Source organism: Miniopterus schreibersii, assembly GCF_964146895.1.
Source record: "Miniopterus schreibersii genome assembly, chromosome: 2".
NCBI classification, from domain to species: Eukaryota; Metazoa; Chordata; class Mammalia; order Chiroptera; family Miniopteridae; genus Miniopterus; species Miniopterus schreibersii.
This window is the reverse complement of record NC_138102.1, coordinates 138,034,038-138,059,143: the sequence shown is the minus strand read 5'-3', so window position 1 is coordinate 138,059,143 and position 25,106 is coordinate 138,034,038. Positions and strand designations below refer to the sequence as shown.

Below are 25,106 nucleotides of genomic sequence, written 5' to 3'. Positions count from 1 at the left end.
AGGTATCTCTGAATATCTGAAGGGCCGCCCAATGGAAAAAAAGGTCCTGTCTTGCTTCACAGGAAGTAAACAGGGAGTTCTAGAATAGCTAACACTTACTGAGTACTTAATATAAGTCAAGGCACTTTACATACAATATCTAATTGGTACAACATGGTGGGTATTATTTTCATAACCATTTGGCAGAGGAGAAAGCAGGCCTGAAGAGGATTAATCAGTTTGGTTCCACAACTAGTATGGAATGGAGCCAGGAATCTATTCAGGCAGTCTGACCCCCGACTTGGCATAAAAGAGTTCTAATGTAGAGCCATCCAACAATGGGACCCCTACTTTGCTGTAACTTGCTAGGAATAATAGAGAGGAAATTTCCTCCAACCCTTTTGACCCTTCTCAGAGTGAGCTGGGACCAGATTACCACATTCAATCCTATAGTTTACATATAAATGCAGATTGCAAATCTTGGCACTCTGGCTCACTTAGATACTTCCTCTAACAAATGGCTATCATTTTTCCTATTACCATTTATTGCTTATCACCACCAGGTGGCACCTGGGCAGCAGAATTGTCAATGGGCAGGGACCCACCCTGTTTACTGGCTCTGGTGCCTGCATTGCAGCTGCTGATTGTGTGGCTCCTGGGCCCCAGCTGAGAAGAGACCTTCCTAGCATGAATTTTTTGTGCTCCATATACAGTCTTCAGTAGGAGGGTCTGATAATCTAGATGGGGTGAAAATGGGGAAAGTTTGAAAAGGAACCTCCATAGGTAACCCTATCTCCCAGCATAAGGGAACCCTTTCCCCCTACTCCAGTGCTTGGCAAATTTCAGTTTATAAAGAGGTTTCCCTTTAAGGAGCTTCATCCATTTTTCTCCTATAGTTCTGCTTCATCAGTTGGGGAACAGATCACTCTAACCTCCTCCAAACTCCTTGAGCTCCTTTTCTATCTGCTTATCTCTCAGAATATGGAGAACATAGGAGGCAGGCAGAAAATTGTTCCTTAAACAGTTCTGCAAACTGAATGAAGCAGTCTAGATACTGTAAGCCTCAGAGAAGTAGAGAAAGGGAAGTGAGAAATTTTAAGATTGGGCAGGGTTAGGTTTTAAGCAGCTTTGATGAAACACAGCCTGATGAAATCTATGCCCTGCAGAGCCAGGTAAAATTTATCAGCTGAAGATCTAGTCTTGCCTCAATGATCAACCCTAGTTCCTCTGCTGCATCAAACAATAAAACAAGCTCTACAAATACTGCAGTAAACAGTAATCATTTTATGACCAACCCTTGCCTCCCGGGCTTCCAGTTAGTCCAGTTTTGTTCTGTTTCTTTTTTTAGAGAAAATTTTTTTAATTGATTTTAGAGGAGGAGAGAGAAAGAAACATTGATGTGAGAGATAAACTGATCTGTGCCTCCCATATGCACCCCAGCTGGGGATCAAATTGCAACGTGGGTATGTTTTCTGACTGGGAATCAAACCCACCACCTTTTGGTTCATGAAACAACACCCAACCAACTGAACCACAGCTGCCAGGGCCAACTAGTCTAATTTCTAAGTCCCCAGACAACTTCACCTTTTTTTTTTTTTTTTTAATATATCTTTATTGATTTGAGAGAGAGGAAGGGAGAGGGAGAAAGATAGAAACATCAATGATGAGAGAGGAGAGAGAGAGAAAGAGAGCCATCAATGAGAGTAATCACTGATCAGCTGCCTCCTGCAGGCTGGGGCGCTCAACCTGGGCATGTGCCCTGACTGGGAATCAACCGTGATATCCTAGACCCTAGGTTAATGCTCAGCCGCTGAGCCACGCCCGGCCAGGCAACTCCACCTCTTAAGTCCTGTTAACTAGTAACAGTGGTCATCAGTGTACCCTGCATTTTCCCCTTCCTCAACCTGTACAGTACAACGTAGAACTGCACTAGCTCTACATCCGACTATCTCAAACCTTCCGACTCCAGCAAATGAGAAATGGAATCGTCTCTACTCTTGGTTTCTTATTTTCGTGTCCTAGCATTTGTCAGGGTCTGGAAATGTAATCATTTCTGTTGCAGCTGAGCGTGCCTGCCTCCTTTTTGGAGCCGAATTTAGTTTTAATCAGCCATCTATGTTAGAATGAACTTTTGGAGATTTCTAAAAAGAAATAAAGCCTCATTTCCTATTCACTCTGCTTTCTTTTCCCCCTCTTCCCTGAAGGGTGGATTATCTCAACTCTGTAATTCTCGGATTCTCCAGGTTTCTGTAGCGTCTGTGGATACACTGCAGAGACAAGCTAGAGGACTAGAGACAGGGTAGGCGGGGTAGGTCAAGGAACACTTTCATTCCAAATAGGGTAATTTCCTTTCCAGTTTTAAGGACGGCCAGGAACATGTCGAAAGTGCTTAGGATATGAAAATTAGGGAAGCTGACAAATGAACATGTAGGAATCGCAAACCAAATCCAGCCAAACCGAATGGAGTGAAAGGGAATCCTAACCCTCCACAACCCCTCAACTTCGCAACAGCAGCTCGCTCTAAAAACCGAGAGCTCGGAGGAGCGGCTCTGCGTGACGCCGTACCACTGGCAGTCCAGTCCCGCGTGGGGGAGCTCCTGGTCCCGCCTCTCCTGTTAAAATGGTCCACCATACCGCCTTCTCTTTTTGGCCAGTCCGATGCTGCTCTTTAGCTCGCTCTTCCTTTTCCCGCCATCTCAGACCTCCCATTTTGGCACTCTGGTCCAATCCGGGAGGCCCTGCCTCCCCCGAACCCTCCCCCTTCCCGCGGAAGAGGGGCGGGGTCTCGATATTTTGACTCCACCTTGGTCTGTGCCGCGCAGACCTACCCGAGCCCTCAGAAATAAAAGGGCGTGGCTGGAGGTCCCCTCCCCCATTTGGGATTCACCGTTTGCTAGGTGGGGAGCTAGTTTTAAGACTAGGCAACCTCCAGAGCGGGTCGCTAGGTCCCGCGGGTCTTCCCAGAGGTGGCACCATGGAGCACGGTCCTGTAGACGGCTCCAGCCCCAGCCCCCAGGACCAGCCCTCTGCTCCCTCCGACCCCCCTGACCAGCCCCCCGCTGCGCACACAAAGCCGGACCTGAGTTCTGGAAACCAACCTGCCGGCCCAGGAGCGGCGGCTGAGGCCCTGGCGGTGCTGACTTCTTTCGGGCGGCGGTTGCTGGTGCTGGTGCCGGTGTACCTGGCCGGGGCAATGGGACTCAGCGTGGGTTTCGTGCTTTTCGGCCTCGCCCTCTACCTGGGCTGGCGCCGGGTCCGCGATGAGAAAGAACGGAGCCTTCGAGTAGCGCGGCGGCTGCTGGACGACGAGGAACGGCTCACGGCGGAAACACTCTACTTGAGCCATCGAGAGCTACCTGCCTGGGTGAGTGACCACCCTCAATCCGCAGTGCAAAATAGCCCCCTTCTAGTCCTTCAGCTCTAGGGCTCTCCATCCCTACCTCTAAAGTCCGCTCCCCACCTTGGGACAATGGGCCCCGCCCAGACTTTCCTCTCTAGAACCGCTAGCTGCCTTTCTCCACTATCCCCACCCCGCATCCCGCCCCTTGCCTGGCCGCACACCCAGATCCCAGATCCCTATCAGGACTTCTTCCCCTCCTCTTGGGCAGGAGCAATACTAACTCAGCCGTGCCTCTCCCTCCTAGCCAAGCCCCTACTCGCTTTTGGTGCCACTCATGCCTTTGCTGCTGCTGGGTATCCCCGTTCCCGCAGCCGCTTAGAGGGTTTCCTCCTCTCTCCTGTTCTCAAGACTCCTCCCTCCTCCCCATTCAAGGCTGTAAGGTTCTTCTCTCTTTTCTCGCTGGTATCCCCGGGGACCCGCTGGGACCCAGCCCCGGTAACACTGCTCAGCCAAGCCCCCTGCACCTGGCCAGACGCTCCGGCCATCGCCACCTTCCAGCCTCAGGCAGCCGGGCCGCAGCGCAGCGCCGGCGGCTTCTGGACTAAGGGCGGGGGTGCCAGGAAGGGGGGGTGCGAATGCTGCAGTGCCCGCAGCCCACACTCCACAGCCCTGGCCCGCCCCACCCTTTTCCGGACTGTGAGCTGCGCTTGGTTGGGGCCCAGATCCTTATCTCTCTGCCCCTGTCCTTGCAGAGACGGAGACCGTTACCCAGTCCCTCCTTACTCTTCCCTACTTGTTCGTCCCAGCCGAGGTGCCAGTCTAGAGGGACAACAGCAGGAGAGAGAAATCAAAGTTGACACTAGAGAGACGCAGCCATGCTTCCCAGGCCGAGGATGAGAAGGGAATGGGGAAGCAATGGTCCCCTGGGACTTGTAGCCCAGGCAGCAACTGTCCTTTGTTCCTCCTACTCCTCAACATGGAAACTAATCTTCAGAAGCAACCACCCCATCTCCTCCCCCAATATAAAGCACAGGTGTCCTTTCCCTTAAAAGAAGTCACACTGATCAAAAGAAATGAAGAAAAAAAAATAATCCAAGGCCTAAATAGCTCTTCTGGTCGCTCCCTGAGCTGCTTCCCTTTTCACCTTCCTGGTATAGCAGTCCCAGTCAGAGAGGAGGGAAGGCTGCAAAAAGAACCAGGCCTTCTCCAATCCCAGAATTTCTTCCTCAGACTATGATTTGGCAGGACCTCCCCCTCCATAAAGAATGTGCCCTTCTCACTCCTCCTCTTGCCCCAGCAGCTGTCATTTCACATCCCTGACTACCCACAAAGCAACTAAGTGTGGCCTACATCCCATGAGCTCCTCTTGTCAGAGAGACCTCAGTGCCCCCAAACTCTGGAAGAATGAAACCTGGGGACATCTCAGCCCCTCCCCCAACCCCTGATTGTGAGGACACCCTGTCACACTTATGTTTCCTTTCCTCTGTGGGCTACCCAACCCCAGTGTCTTAGTAGGAAACCACAGGAGGAGTGTGTGCCCAGTACTATCTCTGCCTTCTCCACCTCCAGGTCAGCTTCCCAGATGTGGAAAAGGTTGAATGGCTAAATAAGGTAAGGGTTGATTGTCTTGATTTTATTTTTCACGAGGGGTGAATGGGGTTCCCTCTTCTTGCCAGATCTTCCACACTTAGTTCTAGCCCCAGCCTAGACTCCAGTGCTCTCTGTGGGGAGGATTCTGAAGGAACGACTTTAGAGGAGGGACTGGGCTCTTCTATGACTGGCTCTCTTTCCTCCCAGATTGTGGCCCAGATCTGGCCCTTCCTGGGACAGTATATGGAGAAGCTTTTGGCTGAAACTGTGGCCCCAGCTGTTAGAGGATCTAATCCCCATTTGCAAACATTTACATTTACCCGAGTGGAACTGGGTGAAAAGGTATGTGTATAAGCGAAGTGGAAGGAAGGGGAAAGTAACAGGGAAAGCAAGTGGCCCAGGGGGGCTTGAGATACTTCTCCCTTTCCCTTCCTCTCTCTCAAGAATTCATCTCTCTCTAGCCATTGCGCATCCTGGGAGTCAAAGTTCATCCTGGTCAGAACAAAGAACAGATCTTGCTGGACTTGAACATCAGGTAACACCATTCACCACTCTTCCCATTTCCCATTCAACAGGATCCTGGTCACTTCAGCCTAGTACTAACCTTTTTGTTCTCTTCCCCACCAACCCCCAGCTATGTAGGTGATATACAAATTGATGTGGAAGTGAAGAAATATTTCTGCAAAGCAGGAGTAAAGGGCATGCAGGTGGGGCAGATATCAGGGGGCCTCCATAGTAGGGAGCCTTTATCCTAAGTTTCCTCAGATATGGGGAAGTGGGAGGTTGGAAAAACCAAGACTTGGGAAGTGTGGGAGGGGAAAGGAGGCCTTTTCTGGGGAAAGGCTTTGATCTTCTCTTCTTTTCCCAGCTTCACGGTGTCTTGCGGGTGATTCTTGAGCCGCTCATAGGAGATGTTCCTATCGTGGGGGCTGTGTCGATGTTCTTTATTCGACGCCCGGTAAGGGGAAATGTTGAGGGATGGGGAAGCAGAGGATTGGGAGGGTGAGGGTCGCCAGGTATGGGGAATGGAGGAGGGAATTGACAAGGCTGAATTCTGACAACTGTTGGATGGATATGACCAGGCCACCATACATTCTGTTCTGATCCCCCTGCTCTTTTCTTCTAGACCCTAGATATCAACTGGACAGGGATGACCAACCTGCTGGATATCCCAGGCCTCAGGTATCAAGGACTTATTGAGCACCTGCCAAGTGTTCCAGCCTGGCTTGGTGGTTTAAGGGTTGCACAGCAGTAAAAGACGCAGTGGTGCCCTCCAGGAGCCTTGAGCCTAGTTGGGGAGATAAGACAAATACCCCTGAAAAGTACCATGCTATGACTTTTCTTCTGTGGGGGAACAGGCATTTTGGTAGAGAATGAAGGAAGCTGCAGACTGTTCAACAGGGGCAAAAAGAGAAAGAAGAGCTGGGATGGCAGTGAAGAAGGGACAGAGCAGTAGGTGAGAAATTAGGGTAGAAGAGTAGCAAAAAAAAAAAAAGTTTAAAGAAAGGACTTCTGGCTTTAGGCCTCTTGGTTGTGGGAAACATAGTTGGGGTAAGGGATATTATAAATTGAGGCCACCCTCACCTCCTTTTCTACTCCCTGATTCAGCTCACTCTCTGACACCATGATCATGGACTCCATCGCTGCCTTCCTTGTGTTGCCCAACCGATTATTGGTGCCCCTTGTGCCTGACCTTCATGATGTGGCCCAGTTACGTTCCCCTCTTCCCAGGGTATGGCCTCTCCCCATTAAGTAGATCCTTCTCTTAGGAACCCTGTGCTTGGCCCTTAGTCTTTCACTATCTGATTCCTACCCTCAGGGGATTATTCGGATTCACCTGCTGGCTGCTCGAGGGCTAAGCTCCAAGGACAAATATGTGAAGGGCCTGATTGAGGGCAAGTCAGACCCCTATGCACTTGTGCGAGTGGGCACCCAGGCATTCTGTAGTCGTGTCATCGATGAGGAACTCAACCCCCAATGGGGAGAGACTTATGAGGTGGGAGAGCTGAGGAGTGGGGCTGTGTGAAATGGGGAGGCCTCGGAAGGTTGTGGGGGAAGATGCTGATTGGATAGTCCTCACAGCCATAGCCCATGAGACCCTGATTGCTCTCTGCTCTTCAGGTGATAGTACATGAGGTCCCAGGTCAGGAGATTGAGGTGGAGGTGTTTGACAAGGATCCAGACAAAGATGACTTTCTGGGCAGGTGAGACTCTACCTATGTTACAATTCTAAAGCCCCAGTGCTAGCAGGGTCACAAAGGTAATTATAATCCTTTTCCAGGCCTGGGAATTGTGTATCATTTCCTTCCCAACCTCCCATCCCTCGCCCCCACCTCACACACAGGCACATGCATGTGTGCGCATGCACACATACACAATCCTCTCCTGAGTGTAAGGAGAAGGGAGTCTGAGATGTGTCAGTTATTTCTGGGTGGGTGAGTGGAGAGCCAGTGACATGCTACTAATTACAACACTCTCCTTTTTTCCCCTTTCACTGTCCCCCCTCCCCCAGAATGAAGCTGGATGTAGGGAAGGTGTTACAGGCTGGAGTACTGGATGATGTAAGTTAAGAGGAAGGTGGGGGGTGGTCTCACCCATTCAGCAGATAAAAGTTGCTACATTGGTAGGGAAGAGGCTGGGTGGCTGTCTGATCTCTACTATACCTCATTTTCTTCTCCTTCCTTCAGTGGTTCCCTCTACAAGGTGGACAAGGCCAAGTTCACTTAAAGCTAGAATGGCTGTCACTTTTGCCAGATGCAGAAAAACTGGAGCAGGTAACCAACATGGAAGCGGGAGGATGGCAGGGGAGAGAAATAGGTATCTGGAAGTACAGGGGACTGCAGGGACTAAGGTCTAACTACTGTCACCCCTCCAGGTTCTACAGTGGAATCGAGGAGTCTCCTCTCGACCAGAGCCCCCATCAGCTGCCATCTTAGTTGTCTATCTGGATCGGGCCCAGGATCTTCCTGTGAGTATGGCTTCTGAGGGTGGGTGAACAGGGAGCCTTGGGCCTAGCATTCCTACACCTTCCCTTGCCCCCTGTCTGCTTTGCTCCAGAAGTTGCACCATGTAACACAAGGGTTCAAAGGAGGGTTTCAGAGCCACCTCAGGGAAAAGTTTATGATGAGAGTCTACCTTCCTTTACTGAAACAAAAACAAAAACACCCATAATAGTGACCTCTGAAGTCTTCCCCCACAGCTGAAGAAGGGGAACAAGGAACCCAACCCCATGGTACAGCTGTCAATTCAGGATGTGACCCAGGAGAGCAAGGTGAGGGCCATGTATCATTGTGGGAAGTATCATTTGTGTGTTGGGGGAAGGGAGGACTGCTCTTGGGATGAAGTCTCCCCTTTGGAAAGCCTATTATGGCAAGGGCTTTCTTGAGAAACAGGAATGGCACTGTGGCATGTACCCTTTTTTAAAAAATTTATTGGGGCAACTTTGGTTAATAAAATTTGTGGCATATACCTTTAATCCTGCACATCCCCAGGCTGTCTACAACAACAACTGCCCAGTATGGGAGGAGGCCTTCCGGTTCTTCCTGCAAGACCCTCAAAGCCAGGAGCTTGATGTGCAGGTGAAATAATCATCTGTTCAGCCCCTTCCGAATACCCTGTTCTGCCTTCTCAGATCTGTATCATTTCTTCTCTCCATGTTCTCCTTTGATCTCTATTTTTAGTCCATCTATCTAGACTCTACCTCCTCTACTCTCTCTACTGTTCCCCACATATCTAGAATCACTTTTTATAACTGAGAATTGTACACTTAAAATGAGTGATTTTATGGTATATAAATTATACCTGAGTAAAATTATTTTTTAAAAAGAGAAAAGAACAGCCTTGGCTGGTTTGGCTCAGTGCTTAGAGCATCCGCCCATGGATTAAAGGGTCCCGGGTTTGATTCTGACCAAGGACACATACCTCAGTTGTAGGCTCAATCCCCAGCCCCAGCAACCAATCGATGTATGTGTGTCTTTCTCTCCCCCTTCCACTCTCTCTGAAAAGCAATGGAAAAAATATCTTCGGGTGAGGATTAAAAAAGAAAAAAGAGAGAGAAAAGGACATATTGAGTACCTATTAGGTACCTAGTGTTTGTTTGTTTTTAATCCTTCCCTGAGGATATTTTTTCCATTGATTTTTTTTTTTTTTTAATATATCTTTATTGATTTCAGAGAGAGGAAAGGAGAGGGAGAGAGAGAGAAACATCAATGATGAGAGAGTCATTGATTGGCTGCAGCCTGCAACCCAGGCATGTGCCCTGACTGGGAATCGAACCCTGATTGCCTGGATCCTAGGTTGACGCTCAACTGCTGAGCCACGCCCGGCCGGGCTCCATTGATTTTTAGACAGAGTGGAAGAGAGGGAGGAGAGAGAGAGAAACAGAAACATCGACGTGAGAGACACATCAATTGGTTGCCTCCTGCATGTGCCCTGACCTGAGCCAGGGATTGAACCTGCAACCCAGGTACATGCCCTTGACTGGGAATCAAACCTGAAACCCTTTGGTGCATGGGCCAATGCTCTAACCACTGTGCAACACTGGCCAGGACATTTTTAATTTTTTTATTGACTGGGGATTGAACCCACAACTGTGGCAGTTCAGGACAGTGCTCTAAGCAACTAAGTCACCTGGCCAGGGCTAGGTACCTAGTATTTTAAAGGTCATAGAAAAAGCATGAAACAGTACCTGCCTTCATGAAGCTTAACAGCTAATTTCATAGATAAGACACACATATATAAAACCATCCAAGAAGGATTAAATATTAACTAGTGGGAGTAAAACACCCATAGTATAGTGCTAAGGATGGCCAAAGAAAGGTACAGAGGCTGGAGTAACTGAAGATTTTGTGAAGGAAGTAGGATTTTATGTGGACCTTGAAAGATAAGTAGAATTTAAATAGGCAGAGAGGAGAATGAGAACTTTCCAGGTAATGGGAACAGAATGAGCACAGGCAGAAGGGACCGTGGAGTGAGCAAAAAGACTGAAAAGATGGCCCAGAATAGAGAAAAAGGTCTGTAATTGGCACAGAGAGAATGAAGCTGCTGCCATATTAAGATTTCCCCAGGCCCGGCTGGGTGTGGCTCACAGGTTGAGCATCGACCTAGGATCCAGGAGATCGCAGTGCGATTCCCGGTCGGGGCACATGCCTGGGTTGCTGGCTCGATCCCCAATCGGGTGTGCAGGATGCAGCTGATCAATGACTCTCTCTCGTCATTGATATTTCTAGCTCTCTCTCTCCCTCTGTCCTCCTCTCTCTGAAACCAATAAAGACATACTTTAAAAAATAAATAAATAAATAAATAAATAAATAAATAAATAAATAGGATTTCCCCAGGATGCCTCCCTCTTCCCTAACATCTCTTTGCAACATCTCCTTCTGTACCTATAGGTGAAAGATGACTCTAGGGCACTGACTTTAGGGGCACTGACCCTGCCTCTGGCTCGCCTGCTGACTGCCTCTGAACTCACCCTGGACCAGTGGTTCCAGCTCAGCAGCTCTGGCCCAAACTCCAGGCTCTACATGAAACTGATTATGAGGGTATGGAGGTGGAGGAAGTGCTGAGGATGCAGAAGGGTCTTTTAGATTCCTTGGTATTACCAGTAAGGATGGGGGGATCCTCTAGGATTAAATGAGCTAGTATGTGTGGAAGCACCTAGCCGGCACACACAAAAATGTTTGTAGATCTAACTGGGGGAAGACATGGTGTATGAATAGGATGTGTGTGGAGGGAGCCCCACAGAGATGAGCCAGTCAAGATGGGGACCTGGTTTCCCCATTATAGCCCCTGCTCTACCCTCCAATCCACACCTACCTGCCTGCTGGTGGCTAGCTGCACTTCTTTGATTCTACAATCACACTACCCTTCCAGATCTTGTACTTGGATTCATCAGAAGTGCGCTTCCCCACTGTGCCTGGTACTGCTGGTGCTTCAGACCTGGACAATGAAAGTCCCCAGACAGGCAGCAGTGTGGATGCCCCACCTCGACCCTTTCACACTACTCCTGACAGTCATTTTGGGACTGAGGTGAGTGTATATCTGGAAAGGACTAGGGTCTGTTTGCCCACCCTACGTGTGCAAAGCCTGTTTCAGAGCTGGTTCTAATAGGTTTCTCTCTGACTGCCATTTGGTGCCTCTATCTGTCCTGTTTGCAGAATGTTCTTCGGATCCATGTATTAGAGGCCCAGGACCTGATTGCCAAAGACCGTTTCTTGGGGGGATTGGTGAAGGGCAAGTCAGACCCCTATGTCAAACTAAAGCTGGCAGGACGAAGCTTCCGGAGCCGTGTTGTTCGGGAAGATCTCAATCCCCGCTGGAACGAGGTTTTTGAGGTCAGAACTGACTGGCTAGGACTCCTCCCAGTTCTGCCCCATGCTTCCCCCTATCTCTGAGAGTGGTCCACAAAAGCTATGGGGTTCAGTTGATTGGATGGAGGGGGTTCCAGTCATTTGGAGAAGAAAAGGAGAGAATCCCCTTTTGTCTGCACTATTTTCTCCCACTAGGTGATTGTCACATCAATTCCAGGCCAAGAGCTAGGGGTTGAGGTTTTTGACAAGGACCTGGACAAGGATGACTTTCTGGGCAGGTGAGAGGCTGGAGTCTAGCCAGGGACATAGGCTGAGCCTCTGTAGGCCTTGGAAGTCTGGCCTCAGGGAGACAAAAGCTTGGCTCTGACCACTGACCTCTTGGCTTAATCTTTCTCTTTCACAGGTGTAAAGTGAGTCTCACCGCAGTCCTAAACAGTGGCTTCCTTGATGAGGTGAGCATAGAATTAGAATCAACAATCCTTCCTGATCTTGACCCAAGTCTCATTCTCATAGTCTCTCTGTCCCCACACCTCCAAATTTTAACCCTGCCTACTACCACAGTGGCTGACCCTGGAGGATGTTCCATCTGGCCGCCTGCACTTGCGTCTGGAGCGACTGACCCCCCGTCCCACTGCTGCTGATTTAGAGGAGGTAAGGAAGCTACAAGAGGAAGGAAGGGACCCCAGATGTGTCAAGATGAACACTTCTATCTGATTTTAAGGTATATACTAACACAGGATGTTAGTCACCACTCCTCAACCCCCTGTGTGTCTTCCCCCAGGTGCTGCAGGTGAACAGTTTGATCCAGACTCAGAAGAGTGCAGAACTGGCAGCAGCCCTGCTGTCCGTCTATGTGGAGCGGGCTGAGGACCTGCCGGTGAGATCTCCCCACGCCCCATAACTCCCTGGCCCTCCTTCCACCTCCCTCAGGTTTGGATGCTCCTGGTATATTTGGAATAACAGTAAATTCCAAATTCCTCTCTTTCCCAGGGTGGTGCTGGGGTGGGAAGAATTGTCTGTCCAAGGAGGGTGGTGGCTGTTAAGTGATAATGGGGACATGACCGCTGGCTATGGATACAATTTGGAGGGAGGATCTGCCTAACTTGCTCCCAATTTAAGACAACTTTTAATATTTGTATTAAATATTTAATATTTAACACACTATTCTCTTTTTAGCTCCGAAAAGGTACCAAGCCTCCCAGCCCTTACGCTTCTATCACTGTGGGAGATACTTCTCATAAAACTAAGGTATTATGAAATGCTGCAGGGATAAGAAAGGGAGGGATAAGAGGAGTAGAGGAGAGACTATCAACCACTGCTGATCACCCCTCATCTCCACCAGACTGTTTCCCAAACTTCAGCCCCCATCTGGGACGAGAGTGCCTCCTTTCTCATCAGGAAACCAAACACTGAGAGCCTGGAGTTGCAGGTACTATAAATTCATTCTACAAACATTTTGCAGATATCCATCATGGGCCAGGCACTGAATCAGGCACAGGGCATTTACGAGAGCAGTGCTCTAACCTCTGAGCTACAGAGCCTCTGTGCACAGGGCATTTAGAGATAAAAGATTTCTCATCTTTATGGAGCTCATACTCTCTTTTGGAAGAAAAATTATTTCCAGAGAATACTTCCAGACTGATAATTGCTGAAGTAAAAGGCACTGTGCGGGGGAAGGGGGGAAGATGGATTCTAACTCAGACTAGGGGAAAAGGTGGAGGTAGTAAGAAATGCATCCTTGGATGTCCCCTGAATTTAAGAGTAAATAGTCTCTGACCAGGAAAAGATGATCAGGAAAACTCTCCAGTCTGAGAAAAGACTGGAGAAGAAAGCAAGCAAATTATAGATTAGAGAGGCAGGCAGGTGCAAGATCACAGGGGCTTTTGAATATTATGCTAAGAATTTGGATTTTATCCTAAAGGCATAGGGAAATATGTGAAGGAATGAGAGGTGACATATTCAGATTTCTAATTTAGGAAGATCATGCTGAGAGCAAGATAAAGAATGGACAGCACTGGAGCCAGCTAGATCAGTTAAGAGATTATTAGAGTAACTGAAGTAAGAAATGACAGAGGCTGGATGGTATTTGGTGATTATTTTTACATGGAGTGGGAGGAGGAACAAGGGACAGCCTAGATGCTAACTCCTGTTTTTTAAGCATGGGTGGCTGGAGAGACAAAGGTGCCTTTGACAACATAGGGAATGCACAAAGCAGGAGTTTTTGCATTTGAGATCTGAGAGAGACATCCAAGGGGAGACAGCCATCCAGAAGATAGATCTATGGCCTGTTATGATGTTCTTCCCTCTCCCTCTTAGAGCATCATGAGCAAGCAACAGGTAGCAGCAGCTGTCATCATGAGTGTGAGTGAGATCTCATAGGGCTTGTGTAGAGTGAAAAAAAGACAAAGGATGGACATGCTGGGCCCTGTAACAATGACGGGGCAGGTGGAGGAAGAAGAGCTCTTCAAAGGGCCTCAAGTATAGCCAGGGCAGGGGGATACTCACCAGGAAAGAGTGGGTTACAGATATTGAAAGGAGTATTTCAAAAGACAGGAAGTGGCCAGATGTTGCTGAGAGGTAAAGTTAGATTATTGAAAATTATTCATTGACTTTGAAAACTAGGTCACTGATTATTGCAGCAACTTCAGTGGGATAAATGGAGTAGAAACTAGATATCACTAGGTTGAAGGGTGAGCAAAATGTGAAGAGGTATGGGAGATAGGGACAGGAGAGGTGGAAGGTAATATAGGACTGCTCACTTCTTATGGAGTAGTCAGATACCTTTTAAAGTTGATAGAAGAATAAGTAGAGAATTACATGATTAGAAACCAATAGAATTTAAAATAATGTAACTAGCCCTGGCTGGTTTGGCTCAGTGGTTGGAGCTTCGGCCCATGGACCCACGGGTTAGGGGCATAAAAAGAAAAAAGTTAAGAAAATAAAATAATGTAACTGTTAACAACACTAGCAGAGGTAGATATGTAAATGAGCTCAATTCCTCATCTTGCATAGCAGAGAATCAATCAGTGGATACCAAAGTTGGCAAATCATGAAATAGAGATTTAGGCATATTAATTAGAATTATGTTAGAACAAAGGAAACTGGAAGGTTTTGAAGGTTAACATTTGGAGATAGTATAATCTACTCTGGTTAAGAAAGAAAAGGAAGTGATGAGACCTTTAACTGTTACCAGGGCTTCCCTGCCTTTCACAAAGAGGAGTCTCTCACCAAAACCACCTGAGTCCAAGCGTTTGGGCCTGGGACACTAGGATTAAATCCTTTATCTTTCAATCAGTGCTGTTGCTCCACAGGTTCGGGGTGAGGGGACTGGTACACTGGGCTCACTATCCCTGCCGCTCTCGGAGCTCCTTGGGGCTGATCAGCTCTGCATGGACCGCTGGTTTACACTCAACAATGGTCAAGGGCAGGTGTTACTGAGAGCACAGCTCGGGGTGAGTACCAGATGGTTGGCAGGAGGGGAAGGGTTGGTGGGAACAGAGAGCTGCATCCTCATAGCAAGGTAGTGGAGCAGAACTCTGCCCAGCTCACAGCTTTCTTGCCCTCCTAGATCCTGGTGTCCCAGCACTCAGGAGTAGAAGCTCATAGCCACAGCCATAGCTACAGCTCCTCACCTCTGAGTGAAGAGCTAGAGATCTGGGAGGGACTGCCTCACACCACCTCCTCAGCCCCAGAGCTCCGGCAGCGCCTAACACATGGTGACAGGTAAAGGACTAGGATAGAAAGATGGGATGCAGTCAGGAATATAAAGGATGAGCCACAGTTTCCCTAGGCACTGCCTTCTCCCAGACCTATCTCCATCTCTCTACAGCCCCCTTGAGGCTCCAATCGGGCCTCTGGGCCAGGTGAGACTGACTGTTTGGTACTACAGTGAAGAACGGAAGCTGGTTAGCATCGTTCACAGTTGCCGGTGAGACTCCATCAATCAGATCCTCCGAGTTCTCTCCCTCCCCCTTGTGTTGCCTTATCACCTTCATCTTCCTGCTGCAGGTCCCTTAGACAGAATGGACGGGATCCCCCTGACCCCTATGTGTCACTGTTGCTGCTGCCAGACAAGAACCGGGGCACCAAGAGGAAGACCTCACAGAAGAAGAAGACCCTAAATCCTGAATTCAATGAACGGTCAGTCAGTGGGCATTCAGGTGGAAAGATGGCAGGCTTGAGAAGGATACCTGTCCCTAATACCCAGTCCCGCTCCAGGTTTGAGTGGGAACTTCCCCTGGATGAGGCCCTCCGGCGAAAGTTGGAAGTCTCTGTGAAGTCTAATTCCTCCTTCATGTCAAGAGAGCGTGAGCTGCTGGGGAAGGTAAGAGGGTGAGAATGGACAGAGCAAAGATGAGAGTTAGAAGCTGCTGGTATCAAGGCTGTAATCCCTATTAGGGAGGAAGCACCCCAGGTGACATTACTTGATAGGTAACCCAATCACCTCTGCACTGGTTTGGGACCAGCAAGTGTGATGATGAGACATGGTCTGTGGAGCTATGAAAATAACGTCTTGCCTTTACCATCCTCCAACACAGGTGCAATTAGACCTCGCTGAGACAGACCTTTCCCAGGGCGCAGCCCAGTGGTGAGTATCTGATGGTCCGGGGATGGGCCTAGATTTAAGTAGAAGAAATCCCAATTATGGGAAGGGGGAATAGTATGCAAACTGAGCTGAGAACCATTGATTCTCTGAAGTATAAAAGCTCTTAGATTGTGTCTCATATTTTCATATTGATTTTTTTAGAGAGTGGAAGGAAGGGAGGGGGAGAGAGAGAGAGAAAAACATCGATGTGAGACAGACACATCAATCAGCTGCCTCCCACATGCACCTCAACCAGGGTGGGGGATTGAACTTGCAACCCAGGCATGTGCCCTTGACTGAGAATCAAACCCACGACCATTTGGTGTGTATGCTGATGCTCCAACCATTGAGTCACACTGGCCAGGGCAAGAGTTAACTTTATACCTGAGTATTCTCTTTCTCCCACAGGTATGACCTCATGGATGACAAGGACAAAGGCAGCTCCTAAAATGAGGGGATTAACAGCTTCACTGCTGTCTCTCTGCCTCGCCTCTTGCTGCATCACCACCTCAATGTGATGAGCCAAAAGCTAGGGCCCGAGGGCAGAGCCTGCACCCCTCAGCCCTCTCAACCTCCCAGGCCCATGCTAGGGCCTTTGCCTCACCAAAGAGGGGAACCATATGTTACCCTTTCTTTACTGCACGGCCTTTATCCTTCTGGGCTCCTGGGGCAGGGCACCTGAGCTGGCTATTTCCTGCTCTGCCTGCAAAGTCTCCTTTGCGCCCAACTCCTCAGGGCCTTCTGTACCTGTGCCTGGCCACTGGCAGCACTAGCAGTGGCATTAGCTTATGCCAAATACACTTTTGGAAAGACGTCTTTAATTGAAGGATCATCTTCTTCCCTATCGTAAACAGGAAGAGAAAGGAAAATACAAGGGTGGGAAAGCGGATAGGCTAACCACTCAAGCTCTGAGCCTCTTGGACCACTGCATGTAGCGAGTATAGAGCAACCCAGGCCCCCATGTCCATTTCTGTCTCCACTTTCCTCAAGCCTGTCCTGAAAATTGTACCTGCTATGATGACTGGGGCCAGCCAGTCTCCTGATTCACTCTGGGAATTGGGAACACTTGGATTCTACCCAAGCCTTTAAGTAGCCGGTATCACTCTTGGAGCCTCTAGCTGGTGCTGTGCAGAGGGCCTTGGAGGACTCAGAACAGCAGGTCCAATTTTTTGTTATATGCCTACTCTGTTAACTCACTGACTAGTCGGAATCTCTTCATTCTGCACCAGCTCTGCCAAGCACTGTATCTTACATTAAACATATTCAAACCAGCTGTGGCTCTTTTCCTTAAGGAGAGGGAATCTATCCTACCTATCAGATGCTTATTTCAAGTGTCAAAAGCTTTTATTTAATTCACAAATCATGTCAGTTTACCTAGTGGTCAGAACCTACTGTGGTTTCAGCCACAAAGAATGTTGGTTCTGTTGAGGATGGTCAAGGGACCTGTGTGACGTAGCTGCTGCTGAGTTTCCGGTGAGATTCATTCCCAGTCACTTTGATGGAGTGTGTTACCCACCCAGCTTGCCTGCTGACCATTATTTCATGGGCTTTCCAAGAAAAGGATTCCCAAACCCAGTGAACCTGGAAGCCCTGTGCCTCAGTGGTATGTTTACCTATACCCAAAAAGACTTCAGGCCCACCCAAAGGGCAGCTAAATGAGGGATATTTTATACCCATTCAGGTCTGCTCACCTTGAACTCTGCTCCTTTCGGGACCCTTCCTGGAATGCAAGCTGTAGAAACAGTGCACCATCTGTTCTACCAACCACATGGAAGGAGAGTGAGATAGAGGGAGAGAACTACCAAAAACAGTTACTGGAATAGGACCTTGGAGATTTCATAACTGCTTCAGCAGGGCCTTATTGCCTCTGGAAGAACATAAACTTTAGGATGCTGTCCACTGGGAGGAGAGGAAAGGCTCGGGGGCAAAGAAAACTCAGTTCCACAGGTTGTCAAAATTCACCTTATTAGCAAAAGTTGAACTTATACTCCATGCCATCTACTAACTCAGCTCGTTTTATTTTTCAATAACTCCTCTGTAGTCATTGATGGTCCTTCTGCCATTCTACTTCCTTATCAACTTAAGGGAATCCCAAGCATTGGCCATGAGCGAAAGGTCTCAGTTGCCCTCCCCCTAACCCAGAAACTTAAGGGGGGAACTGCAAAAACAGGACAGAAGAACTAAGGACCCTGTCTTATATTTGGTACTGGGCATGTGGCCCAAGGCCTCCTGTCCTAGCTGGCTTCGGCTACAACCAGGGATCTTGCAATGTGTGATATTAGGAAACACTCTTGACCTAGTTCATCACTTCAACTAATAAACATTTCCAGAAAACCTAAGGACACGGCACAAATTCTTCATTCCAGAAGGGTCCCTACTCTTCCAACTTTCTCAAGTTCAGGATACATAAGGGAGGAAGTATTGATCTACGTATTAAATACAAGATGAGATAATTCAATAACTGTTGCACTTATATATACAGAGATTAAACAAATTAAGGATCATTAATCACAAGAATTTACTGTTATTTCTCAAACAGCTGGACTTCCACATTGACACATACATGATGCCTACCTCTTCCAGAGAAAGGCAGATATAGTTGCATATGGGTACACTGTAACTTGTGTTTACAAATACTACCCCCTTGGAATGTGGCTTTATGGGCCCAAACACGTGTGCTGTAGTTAAGTGGGTGTAGTAACACAGTTGTCTAGCCAACAGCCATTTCCCCCTCTTCCCTATATTCAGAAAACCCCAGAGCATTCCTTGTGACAGTGTGTTAGCTCCAAAGGATTAATCACAATTCTTTTTGCTATACAGTCACTCTCCCAGCTTCCCCTGCAACTGGCTCTATGACCCAGCTATGGTCAACAAGATGTAAGAGGAATCAGCTGGGGACTCCAGTATCAACAGAAGAGAGCCCTCATTGCCCCTTCCTTTCTGCTGCAGCAGAAGTAGCAGCTGCAGTAGCCTTTTTTTTTTTTTAAATATATATTTATTGATTTCAGAGAGGAAAGAAGGGGGAGAGAGAGAGATAGAAACATCAATGATGAGAGAGTCATTGATCGAGCCCGCAACCCGGGCACGTGCCCTGACCGGGAATCGAACCCCAATCGCCTGGATCCCAGGCCGACGCTCAACCACCGAGCCATGCCCGGCCGGGCTGCAGCAGCCTTCTTTAAGGCCATGTGGTCACTAATACAAGGAGTAAAAGCTAACATTATTACAGGAGTATCTATTTTATAAATTAGCATATTATAACCTGCTTTTTTCATTTAAAACATAAGCATTTTTACACTTCATTATATATTCTTTGAAAATATAATTTTAAAAAAGTCTTTATTGATTTCAGAGAGAGGAAGGGAGAAGGAGAGAGAAACATCAATGATGAGAGTTATTGATCAGCTGCCTCCTGCACACACCCTACTGGGGATTGAGCCTGCAACCCCCGGCACGTGCCCTGACCGGGAACTGAACCTCGATCATAGGTCAATGCACAACCACTGAGCCACACCGGCTGGGCAAAAATTTAATTTTAATGGTTGTGTATAATTCCATAGAATGCACCATAATTTAACTAATTCTCTGTCAGAAATATAGGTAGTTCTCACTGTGGCCAGGTAGCTCAGCTGGTTGGAGCACTGCCCCTATGCACCAAGGTTGTGGATTCGATCCCATCAGGGCACATACAAGAATCAACCAATGAGCTCTGGTCAGTGTGGCTTAGTAGTTAGTGTTTTGGGCCCAGTTTGATTCCCAGTCAAGGGCACATACCTGGGTTGCAGGTTCAATTCCCAGTCCCCGTCAGGGAGTGTATGGGAGGCAACCAATGGATATGTCTCTCTCACTCATTGAAACACTGATGTTTCTCTCTCTCTCTCTCTCTCTCTCTCTCTCTCTCTCTCTCTCTCTCTCCCCCTCTCCCTCCCTTCCACTCTCTCTAAAAATCAATGGAAAAAATATCCTCAGGTGAGGATTAACAACAACAAAAAATCAACCAATGAATGCAAAAATAAGTGGAACAACAATTGATGTTTCTCCCTTCCTCTTTCTAAAATCAACAAATAGCCCAGCCGGGTGTGGCTCAGTGGTTGAGCATTGACCTAGGATCCAGGAGATCAGGGTTCGATTCCCAGTCAGGGCACATGCCTGGGTTGCGGGCTAGGCAGCCGATCAATGATTCTCTCATCATTGATGTTTCTATCTCTCTCCCTCTCCTATCCTCTCTGAAATCAATAAAGATATATTTAATAATAATAAAAAAAGGCAACCTACTGAATGGGGAAAAAAATCATATATATGATAAGAGGGTAATATTCAAAATATCTAAAGGACTCATACAACTCAATAGCAAAAACAAACAATTTGATTAAAAAATGGGCAGAAGATCTAAATAGACATTTTTCCAAAGAAGACATATAGATGGACTATAGGTATATGAAAAGGTGCTCAATATCATTAATCATGCAAATAAAAGCCACAAAATCTCCTCACACCTGTTAGAAGGACTACTATCAAAAGTCAAGAAGAGCCCGGCCGGGCGTGGCTCAGCGGTTAAGCGTCGACCTAGGATCCAGGCGATCCGGGTTCGATTCCCAGTCAAAGCATATGCCTGGTTGCGGGCTTGATCAATGACTCTCTTCTCATTGATGTTTCTATCTCTCCCTCTCCTTTCCTCTCTCTGAAATCAATAAAGATATATTAAAAATTAAAAATAAAGTCTATTAGTTTAAAAAAAAAAAAAGTCAAGAAGAGACCTGGCCACGTAGTTCATTTGATTAGAGCACTGTTCCAATACGCCAATGTTGCAGGTTCCATCCCCGGTCAGGACACATACAAGAATCAACCAATGAATGCATAATTAAATGGCACATCAAAGCAACGTTTCTCTCTCTCTCCCTTCCCCCCTTAAAAAATATTTAGAAAGTCAAGAAGTAAGTGTTGGTGAGAATGTGGAGAAAAGGGAACCTTTGTGTATTATTGATGAGAATGTAAATTGGTACAGCAACTATGAAAAACAATATGGAGTTTCCTCAAGAAATTAAAAACAGAACTACCATGGAATCCAACAATTCCACTTCTGGATATGTACCCAAAGAAAATGAAAACACTATAATTTGAAAAGACATCTGTACTCCCACCTTTACTGCAGCATTATTTACAATAGCCAAGACAGAAGCAACCTGTGTTCATCAATGAATGAATGAATGAAGATGTGTATATATATACACACCACACACATACACACAAACTAATATTATTCAGCCATAAAAAAGGAAATCTTGCCATTAGCGACAACATGGTTGGACCTTGAGGGCATTATGCTAAGTAAAATGTAGTCAGAGAAAGACAAATAGCTTACGATCTCACTTATATGTAGAATCTTTTCTATAAAATTATTTATTTGTTTATTTTAGAGAGAGAGAGGGAGAAAGAAACATCAATTTGTTGCTCCACCCATCCATGCACTCACTGGTTGATTCTTTTTATATTTTTATTTTTAGAGGACATTTATTAAAGCTGGGGACAGTGAAACAAGGAAGGGCCTAGGATAGAAGCAGCAGCAGAAGAGGGACTAGGTGGGAAATGAGCCTAGGCTGGGCTGCTTTGGCTCACCAGGAAGTCAGAGAAAAGTGGGCCTTGGGGACTGGGTCAGGGGGTTAGCCCAGGATGAGCTGCTGCTGCCCACTGTTCCCTGGTTGCAAACCTGGTGGATTCTCTTAGAGTTTAGGAGATGTACGCCTGTGGAAGGGAAAGGGAAACGCACAGGTGTGCTCCTAGGAGGGAGAAGGAGAGTCACTGGTTGATTCTTGTACATTCCCTGACCAGGGATCAAATCCCAAAACCTTGGTATATCAGGATGATGCTCCAACCAACTGAACTACTTGGCTAGGGCTACATATAGAATCTTATAAAAAAAAAAAATTGCTCTGGCCAGTGTTGCTCAGTGGATTGGACATCATCCCATGCACCAAAAGGTTGCAGGTTCAATTCCCAGTCAGGGCACATGCCTGGGTTGTGGGCTCGATCCCCATTAGGGGGGGTGCAGGAGGCAGCTGGTAAAGGTTTCTTTCTCTCTCTCTCCCTTCCTCTTTCTCTAAAACAAATCAATAAAAAATCTTTAAAAAAAGGAGCTCAGATACAGAGAACAGATTGGTGGTCAGAGGCAGGGGGTAAAAGAGTGGGGATGGGTAAAATGGGTTAAGGGGGTCAAAAGATATAAACTTCTAGTTATAAAATAAGTCCTGGGGATGTAATGTATAGCATAGTGACAACAGATAATAATACTGTACTGCATATTTGAAAATTGTTGAGACTAGATTTTAAAAGCTCTCCTCACAAGAAAATAATTTTTTTTGTAATTTCATATGGTGATGGATTTTTTTTTTTTTAAATATCTATTGATTTCAGAGAGAAGAAAGGAGAGGGAGAGAGAGACAGAAACATCAATGATGAGAGAGTCATTGGTTGAGCCCGCAACCCGGGCATGTGCCCTGACTGGGAATCGAACCTGGATTGCCTGGATCCTAGGTCGACGCTCAACCGCTGAGCCACACCCGGCCAGGTGACTATTAACTAGACTTACTGCAGTGGTCTTTTCACAATGTGGTGATCATTTTGTAATAAATATCAAATTGTTATATTGTAAACCTGAAACTACTGTGTCAATTATACCTCATTTGGGGGGGAAAAAAAGAACTAGGAAGGAGATGGAGAAAAATGTGTCTGTGTGTTTGTGTGTGTGTGTGTATCTGTACACGCTTACACAATTTTATATTAAACACATCTGCATGCCTATGCCTAGGATATCTCTGGGAGGATCCATAGAAACCTGGCAGCTTTGGTTGCCTCTGGGAAGAGGGGTGGGAATTACTTTTCACTGTATACTTTTTGTACCTTTGAATTTTGTACCACATATTATCTATTGAAAAAATAAAGTTTTTAAATTAAAAAAGAACTAAAGTCCTGGCTGGGTGGCTCAGTTGGTTGGAGCATCATCTCATACACCATAAAGGCTGTGGGTTCCATTACTGGTCAGGGCACATACCTAGGCTGTGGGTTCGATCCTCAGTTGAGGCGAGTATAGGAGGAAACTGATTGATGTTTCTCTTTCACATCAATGTTTCCCTCTCACATCGATGTCCCTCTCTAAAATCAATAAAAAAACATATCCTTGGGTGAGGATTAAAAAAAAAGAAAAAAGAAACTAAAGTCTAGGTAGGAGTAGGGTGACCAGGCAAGCAGAGTATTCCACATAAGTGAACGTAAGAAAGGTGTAAAGAAGAAAAGGGAGGGAAGAGAGCAGCTGAAGGGCCCTGATACAATCTCCACTGTTCCCCTCCATCGCAAACCTTCCCACTGTGCTCTCTGCAAACCTAGTTCTAAATAACACTTCCCACCCACTCTATCCTTTATAATTCTTTACCTTTGTTTATACAAAGCTCACTCTGGCCTCTCCTAAAACTTGGCTCACCTCCCAAGAGACCTCATGCACCTGGAACATCTTCCAGGGGAGACTACTCCTTCTCCTGAACCCCACAGACTTATATTGGGAGGCGGGGTTTGCATTCTTTTTGCACCCCAATGCTGCTTCCCCATCGTTATTCTCAGAGCAGTAAAAATTTCAGCTCCTTTAGAGATAATGCCAATCTGATAACTGTCTCTACCTTCTTTCAACTCTGTCATTCACTAAATACATGGACACTCAATATTACTGAAGGGTATGGCATCCTAAATACTGCTATCATCCTGGCATCTTCAATGTACATTGTAGGTCGCTCGATAATTAGCATCAGAGTTCCTCATTGTGGTAGACATTGTTGGTTTCCTCCCCAATGTCCTTTCCACTCCTCCCCATTTGGATGAACTTCAATTCACCTTCAGTGGCAAGGACATGCTATGAGTTGGCCACAAGGGTGGGCAATAACCCATGCCTAAGCCAATCAGGGCATGATATTTCCCTGGCCATAGTGATTATAATATTTGAGGGTGGACAGGCATTTTTCTAAGTTGGTTTAGTCAGAGTGAAGTCTAAGAACTGATTCCAATGGTCAAGAGAAGCTCACTCACTTCCTCTTGTGGTATAAAGCTGTCATGGTTGCGCAGCTAAGCCACATCTGGCTCCAGGAGGGGACCCAAGGAAGGAGCTAACACATGGGAAACAGTGGCAAGAGAATTAGAGAACAGATCCCTTTTGTTATGTCCTGAACTTCTGGGTCACCATGAACCCAAAACCCACACAACCTCCTGAATATAAAATAGAGGAAATACCAGCTAGCTCATATGTTGGGAAGATTAAAGGAAATCTACCAGACATTTATATACCACTTACTCTGTGCCAGGCCCATTCTGTTTTACAAATATTAACACATTTAATTCTCCCCACAGCCCTATGGGGTAGATACCATTATCCTAATTTCACAGATGAGGGAACTGAAGCACATAGAGATAACAACTGCTAGACGTTGCCAGTAAACACGTGACAGAACCTGGATTCCTCTCTAAGCAGGCTGCTCTGAAGAGCGCAAAGTCTTTAGCACCCCCTGTGCTGCTTCTCTGAGATAACTGAGCCCCTCATGCAGTACCTGCTTTGTGGAGGCCTCCAGGAATGGTCGCTAACTTCTCATCATCCTTATTTCTGTTTACAACCCACTACTAGTCTTCTGAGAAGCTTTCTCCAACTAACAAACATCAGTTTCTGCCCATAAAGTTAACTTAATGGCTCAACCTTCCTGACCTCCATCCACAGACTGCATGACCAGGTAGCCCAGCCTCCAACAGGACAATGCTTGACAGGGAATTGAGGGACCCAGTGCGTGAAGGTGGGCCTGGCCGGGCTGCGTCCCTGCCGGCACAGAAGAGACCTTTGGTAAAAGTCTGGGGGAAGAAGCTGCCCAACGCTGCGCAGAGGTGTCTGAGCAAAGGGCTGGAGAAGCTCGCCTGCAGTTCCAAGGGGACCCGTGAGGTCCCGGCAGGGTGGCTGGCACCTATGAAGCCGCAGTAGGGAGAAACTTCGACTAGGTGAGACTGGGGCAGATGATGGGCTTAATTCCAAATCTTAACATTTACTTCAACTGCCATCTCATTTCAAAAAATAAAAACTTTGGGGTTAGTGTTCCAAGTCACACAGCAACTCAGTGTCCTCTGTTCACTCTCTACCAAACAGTAAGCGGAAGCTAAAGGGACCGCACCACTCTCCCCAGCCAGTAAGTGCTTCCTACAAGCTGACCTCTAACCGGCCTGCTGCAGCTGCGGCTCCAACCCTTCCCTTGGTTCCGAGTTCTCTTGCCAGGAAAATATTCCC

The 25,106-nt window shown here is 47.1% G+C and overlaps 1 protein-coding gene across 1 annotated transcript; it reads left to right on the top strand.

Moving 5' to 3' along the window:
* The first annotated feature begins 1,587 nt into the window (after positions 1–1,587).
* ESYT1 (extended synaptotagmin 1) lies at positions 1,588–17,073 on the top strand. The gene is made up of 31 exons (XM_081130434.1): positions 1,588–3,343; positions 4,889–4,930; positions 5,117–5,251; positions 5,371–5,444; positions 5,544–5,616; positions 5,778–5,867; positions 6,036–6,091; positions 6,518–6,641; positions 6,729–6,905; positions 7,031–7,113; positions 7,422–7,470; positions 7,597–7,683; positions 7,785–7,877; positions 8,109–8,180; positions 8,401–8,487; positions 10,300–10,449; positions 10,781–10,936; positions 11,065–11,241; positions 11,413–11,495; positions 11,621–11,669; positions 11,779–11,868; positions 11,999–12,094; positions 12,394–12,465; positions 12,560–12,646; positions 14,529–14,669; positions 14,786–14,940; positions 15,047–15,145; positions 15,226–15,357; positions 15,436–15,541; positions 15,756–15,805; positions 16,211–17,073. The coding sequence occupies exons 1-31, from the start codon at positions 2,954–2,956 to the stop codon at positions 16,248–16,250; spliced, it is 3,315 nt and encodes a 1,104-aa protein (XP_080986560.1). The 5' UTR covers positions 1,588–2,953; the 3' UTR covers positions 16,251–17,073.
* The last annotated feature ends 8,033 nt before the right edge of the window (positions 17,074–25,106 follow it).